Below are 6140 nucleotides of genomic sequence, written 5' to 3' on the forward strand. Positions count from 1 at the left end.
CTTCTGGATTGAGCGAAGCTATGGTACTAGAAGAGCTCGTTTTTCCTCCACGGAACGCGCGTCGGGGACTCGCGGGCGTTTCGAGCATGTTCGTGCAGGTGTGATATGTGCAGGTGATATATTAATGTGTACCGCCAGGATATATCAGCCGTTAATGAACGAGGTTAGTGCTGGCTAATTTCCCCCGATGTGGTCTGGGCTATAGAATAGCCCCATTTAATATGCGGGACTTAGATTCTTAACATAAAAGACCAAAAAAACGTGTGTCCTCTGGTTTTTGGAGGTTTGCTCTGTACCAACGACCCGCTACGTAGGTCTGAGAGGAATAAACAGGGATTGGGAGCCTCGGTTCAGCATTCTGTTCGCAAGATGGCCCAGTCTCTTGGAAAACGGTCGTAGGTGTGACATGTCACATGAGAGCAATTCCCACTTCCTATTTGGCAGGACCCACCTTAGACCCCGACCCCGCCATCAAGAACAGCACCATGAATACGAGGAGGTCGATACCAAAGAAAAGGACTGCCATAATAATCGCACCAACGGGGGCCATGATGGCGGCTGATGTCTCCATATCCTCTCCGATGTATAGTGTCCAGCACTCCTTCACAGTGTAGGATGAGACACACCAAGTTTTCGCGAAGGATGTGGTTGGAGGACTCGCGAGGTACGCTGGGTTATGGAATGCCCCCGGGACTCCCGCGCCGCCAAAATCAATCATCCAACCGTTTATGTCTAGCCCGGCTTGGAGGACCTGTACACCGCTCTTCGCATACACGCGTAGGATGACCATGATTTCCTTGTCCGCGTTGAGCTTATCTGGGATTGCCTGCCAAGCGAAGTCAGGAAGACCCCCGATAAAACAGGAACACGATGTCCAATTTGAGGCGGCAACACAGCCCGGGGTGTAAGCAGCTGGGGCCAACAAATCTGTGTACGCGCATTCGGTCGGGAGGCATTGCAAAAGCCGCGCGCACAATCCGATGGCAGCGTATGGCGTTATTTGTAAGAGGCAATCAGTCCATTCGATCATCGGGATGATGGGATCTTCGAACACATTGGTCCTGGAAGGCCAGTGAATACCAAGTGAGTCCCCATCGTCGGTGTATGTATTCACATAATTTAAGCCAGTGTTGGCCCAATCAGCGGGAAGGCCCAAGGGATACATCCAGGGTTCGCCATAACATGGGACCCCAGAAAAGCTAGGCGCGCCACCAAAGGCCATGCCATAATTCATTTTGAGAATGGCATCATCAAATGCGGCCCGGCGTGCCACTGAATCGCCAATTTTTCCTTGACGAAGGCCACTGCGGACAATTTCTTTTGCGAATTTACCGACGTTCGCCGGGATCATCATCGCGAAGATGAGGCCGAACAATAGACCAACCGATACGCATATCACTTTGCAGACGGGATTCATGGCGCGTTGTCTCTGTCGTTGCACGGAGTTAGTGTATCCAACGTTTACCAGGATATTAAGGAATGATACAAGATATAGAATGATATAGTTGGATTAGGATCTGCACACGCCCGCCGATTACAGACCATGTCATTCATGTTCCTCGCGACGAGGCCGTCCGGCTGACTGCGCTTGCATTCGGGCTAGCTCCTCCCATGCCCAAAGCTCCTGTCGCACCAGGAACCCAGCCCAGCCGCTGCTCTAGGGCGGCGACGGCCCGGAGGCGAGCTTCGCTCTAGCTAGGCTTACTCTTCTGCGGTAGTATACAAGTAGCTTACCGGTCCGTCGCAAGTAACAAAAGATTCGTCGCATGAAATTCGCCTAAGTCCACGATGGAGCTGCTGGCAGCCTGATGAGCTGCTCATAGCTCGCTCAAAAATTGCATTTACGGCAGTACAATATGTTTCCGGTAACGAGTTAGTGAGTTTAGACCACCTATCATCATCCAGCTAAATAAAACTGCTGGTTGTGGTGGTCCTCTCCCAGCTCGCCGCTTCCCCGGGGTCCGGGGTGGCGCGGCTTATATTTTTTGGGTCATATGGTTTCTCCTAACATCCAAGAGTTGGGTTTGAGTGATAAGTTGCTGGAGCATTATATGAAGGAGGTGGGTGAGATGGCCGTGGGTATTTTGGATGGCAAGCCTTTCGACTCACCCATCCATATGGGCATACTCCTGACTTGTATGTTTGCCCCACCCAGGTGGGTGGCTCAGGCGGACCTCAGGAACGATCTGAGTCATGGATACTTAGAAATTCTTGGCCATGGGAACCTGGTTCCTCCCCGGCCTCCGCCCACTGCGCGAACCGCTCCGACTCCTGGACCCACTCCAGGGACCGGACATCGGTGCATTCCGGGCATAGAGCAAGGGATTACGATGGACAACAAGGAGGAGTTTTGTAAGAACGGCGGCATGCAGCTCATGTACGAGCGCTTGTCCGCAGGCACAAAGAAGACCTATGAGTCCTCCTTAAAGAAGTGGCACTTATGGCGTCATGTACGCCGAAAACCATTTATGTTAGGCACCGACGACGAGGCTGAGGAAAACGATCTTATGGAATTTGTCTACTGGGCTGGCATAGGCCATGGATACAAGCATTCCACCCTTCATGTGTGTCTATATGCACTCAGGTTTGCACATCTGGTCGCAGATGGCAGGGATATTCTCAAGGACAAGTTGCGACTTAAGATGGCCATGGCTGGCTTGAAGCGTCGACAGAAGTCCCCCAAGCGCAAGCATCCGGTGACAGTGGCACATATTAAGCAGATCCAACTGGGGTTGGACACTGGGCTGTGGGATGACTTGCTGTTACTCACCGCGGTGTCTTTCGGTTTCTCCTTTTTGCTGCGTGCCTGTGAATACCTGTCAAAGGATGGTGTGGTCCACGAGGACAAGGTCCTCCGCATGGAGCATCTCCACATCTTCCAGGCAGGCCACAAGTTGGGGTGGGAACAAATTATGGCAGCGGACGAGTTGGTCATCCACATCCCAGGCTCCAAAACAGACATCTACAACGACGGTTACAAGCTCAATATCAAACTGCGAGCAGGTGACACGCCGTCTGACATCAACCCGTTATGCCTCCTTAGGCAGCTGTACACAATGAACCCAGCCCGCTTCGGAGCCAACGGGTCCAAGCGGCCCGTGTTCTGCTTAGCCTGCGGTAGGGTCCTGGAGCGTAGCACAGTTAACACAGCGCTCAAAGCAGCGGCGGTGGCTCTGGGTTTGGACCCTGCTGATCACGCCACCCATTCGCTGCGGGCTGGTGGAGCTACAGCCTTGTATGCCATCGGGTGGCCTCCTTCAAAGATCCAGCGTCGAGGGCGGTGGCTGTCTGATTGTTGGTTACTGTATATTTGGCCGGACAGGGAGGAGGCAACAGGTCTCATGGAAGACGTGGTCTCCAGTCCGGCCCCCTTGTTCCATATTAAAAAAAAAAAAAAAAAAAAAAATTACCTTCCTCATTATGTTGCAGAAGTATGGCTGAGGTGGCTGCGCCATCCAAGCGCGGTCCGTCGGCCTTCATCCTGGCATATTTAATTGAAACTGAGCTCAACCTCCCCTCGAGGGAGGATCTTACTTGCTTCCTTTTAGCTCAGGCTAGTGGGAGATACGAAAGGCCAAGTGGACGGAAATTGCATTTACGGCAGTACAATATGTTTCCGGTAACGAGTTAGTGAGTTTAGACCACCTATCATCATCCAGCTAAATAAAACTGCTGGTTGTGGTGGTCCTCTCCCAGCTCGCCGCTTCCCCGGGGTCCGGGGTGGCGCGGCTTATATTTTTTGGCCCGCCCACCTGGCAAAAGGTAACATCGCTGGCGCCCCAGAGATCCTTACTGCACACAGGGTCAAATGCTCTAGGTGCATCAGGCGCCGGTAAGTCATGACTAGGTTTGATGATGCCTAAAGAGTCCCATTTATAGGAATCTTTCGGTACAAGATCAAGAAGAGTCTTGTCTTCGTGTGCGCTTGCTTTCAGGTGCTCAAAGATGGGATGCTTGTCACGGAAGTAAACTAGCTTCAGTCCCTTTGTCCCATTTAGATATTGAAGGAGTTCTTTAAGGAGGACCACATGTTGCTCGGTTGGTGTTGAAGTGTCGGCGAGGGTTCTTATCGTTCTTGCAAATGGAACATTCCATGCAATTTTGCTTGTGCTTAATATCACCAGGAAGAAGACGATGGTTGGTAGTACACTGCATTGTCTTAGCCGCAACGTCATTGTTACAGTGATAGATGCGGTGAAAGTCACGCATACGTTTCTTACTAGCAGCTTCAGTGGTATCGCGGGTAGTAGTATTGTGTTTTGCAGTGCGCACATTCCTTTTCTTGGACACATCAGTATCAATCTTTGGAAATTCAGAATAGGAATTGTTCAGAGCATGTCCCGTATCATTCTTTGGTTGGAACATGCAATTCATAACTCTGCCAATCAAGTGCGTTGCTGTGTTCTTCTTTGGTGTCTTGAATGCGACTAGATTGGAAAGAACATAGTACGCTCCCCCGCGGTTTAAGCCACCATCCAAATCATCAATGACCGCTTTATAGACGGCATGAAGCATTCCAGAGGGCACTGCGTTAGCTATGTAGGTGTAGGCTTGATCTTCAGGAATAGATCTCAGGAAATCTTCTTGCTTTTCGGCGAGGTGATTGATCCGGAGGATTTCATTGAAAGTTAAGCCGCGTATCCCTCTAAACATCTTGTTCTTGTGTCTGTCATCTAGAATGAGGATGTTCGCCCAACTAGTGAAAGTAGGAGAGGCTCGTTGTATGGAGTATACTTTGTTGCCTTTCACATTTTCGCCGTTTACGTAGCCAAGGTAGGATGACCGGGAGAGATAACAAGATTCCAACTCAAAATTGACATCCTTGTAAGTCATAAGAGCGTGATCGCCAAGGTCGATGCAACCAGGTTGCACAGAGTTAAGGTGATCGACAAGAGTTTGGGTGTTGGAGAGTTTATTGTTTGAACAAAAGCTAGAGATGTTGAAGAGTACTCCATCAAAAGCTTCAAGCTTCGCTGCTGCCTTAGAGTGAAGACTGAAAGTCTGTTGACAAACGTTCTGAAGCTCTGATTGAGCAGGGCTCTCATCGAAACTAGGCAGCTTAAGCTCGCCTCCAGTGTAGCAGCCCACGTTGTAGGTACACGTTGCCTGAGTAAGGGAAACGCCTGCGCGGTCATGATATACCGCTGCAGTGGCCAGACCTAGTCCAGAACCATCTAGGGTGATGATGTAAGAATCATGATCGCGACTATTCTTAGTTCGTCGCTTGATGTTGTGTAGGATAGTCCAGACTTTAGCAATCATAGGGTTAGAGCTGTGAATCATACCCATCCCTACCTTGATCCTTATGCTGTGGCAAGAAGTCATCCTGAAACTTAGTGAGCAGCTTATCATCGATCACAGTGACACCATTCTTCTCCATGAAAGTCTGATAGCCTCTAAGGTACGAAATGTAATGGTCCGCATAGTACTTAGACTCGTAATTGGTCTTGTTGAAAGTAGATATGTGCTCCTCATTGTTGGAAGAAGGTACCACATCCATTGTCGCTTTCACCAGGGTGTGGATGGCCCAAAAGGGGTTCGGAATACCATAGTTTGTGACCAGGTGTTTAATTTCCGTCCAGCAGGGCAGATCCTTGGCCGCCGACTGATTGGATCCATCGATGTCACAAAACCTCTGGAGCAGACCCGCAAGGCCTTGACACCCCCACTCGAAATCGACTGGTTTTGGCAACCGATTACCTCCATGAATGAGTTCCATCTTTTTGTCTTTCCTGACAAAGCCATTAGGGATGGAGCAGTACAAAGCAGCAAACTCGCTGCACTTGAGATCGTCGAAGACAGGATTCCTTGTCTCTTCTCGATGGTTCGTAACAGCGCGATTCATCATCAAAAACCAGAATTTGCCGCGCTTGGCGACCACTCCGTATGGCCGGACACCGCCGTCCTGTGTCTCTCTGACAACAAGGCTGTTTGACTCGGTGGTGAGGAACCATACATTTCTGGGTCGATTGTCGTCAATCTTCTCCAGCGCAAAGCCTCTCTCCGCAGAACTAGCATTCAACCACACGGCCATGGCCCGGGCAAACAGCAAACGTTCGCCCGCGTTAGCGGGGTCGATGAATGAGCCATCTGGCCTCATGCATCTGTTGTCAGTGTTAACCACTTTGTTGCCCTGGGGG

General features: G+C 50.5%; 3 protein-coding genes across 3 annotated transcripts in view; 1 reads left to right on the forward strand and 2 right to left on the reverse strand.

The window, feature by feature from the left end:
* Positions 1 to 433: 433 nt before the first annotated feature.
* AURANDRAFT_68184 (hypothetical protein) lies at positions 434 to 1417 on the reverse strand (the record flags this gene model as incomplete). The annotated part of the gene is made up of 2 exons (XM_009043819.1): positions 434 to 912; positions 1183 to 1417. The coding sequence occupies 2 exons, from the start codon at positions 1415 to 1417 to the stop codon at positions 434 to 436; spliced, it is 714 nt and encodes a 237-aa protein (XP_009042067.1).
* Positions 1418 to 1994: 577 nt separating this feature from the next.
* AURANDRAFT_68185 (hypothetical protein) lies at positions 1995 to 3441 on the forward strand (the record flags this gene model as incomplete). The annotated part of the gene is made up of 3 exons (XM_009043813.1): positions 1995 to 2445; positions 2476 to 3294; positions 3323 to 3441. 3 exons carry the CDS (start codon positions 1995 to 1997, stop codon positions 3439 to 3441), a joined length of 1389 nt encoding a protein of 462 aa, XP_009042061.1.
* A 573-nt stretch (positions 3442 to 4014) lies between these two features.
* The window catches only part of AURANDRAFT_68186 (hypothetical protein), a gene marked incomplete at both ends in the record, with an annotated part of 6856 nt that continues 4730 nt past the window's right edge, over positions 4015 to 6140 (reverse strand). The window contains 2 exons of the mRNA XM_009043818.1: positions 4015 to 5159; positions 5296 to 6095. Coding sequence (XP_009042066.1) covers positions 4015 to 5159; positions 5296 to 6095 — 1945 coding nt within the window. The remainder of the gene's footprint in view (positions 5160 to 5295; positions 6096 to 6140) is intronic.

Source organism: Aureococcus anophagefferens (assembly GCF_000186865.1).
Source record: "Aureococcus anophagefferens unplaced genomic scaffold AURANscaffold_71, whole genome shotgun sequence".
Taxonomy (NCBI): domain Eukaryota; class Pelagophyceae; order Pelagomonadales; family Pelagomonadaceae; genus Aureococcus; species Aureococcus anophagefferens.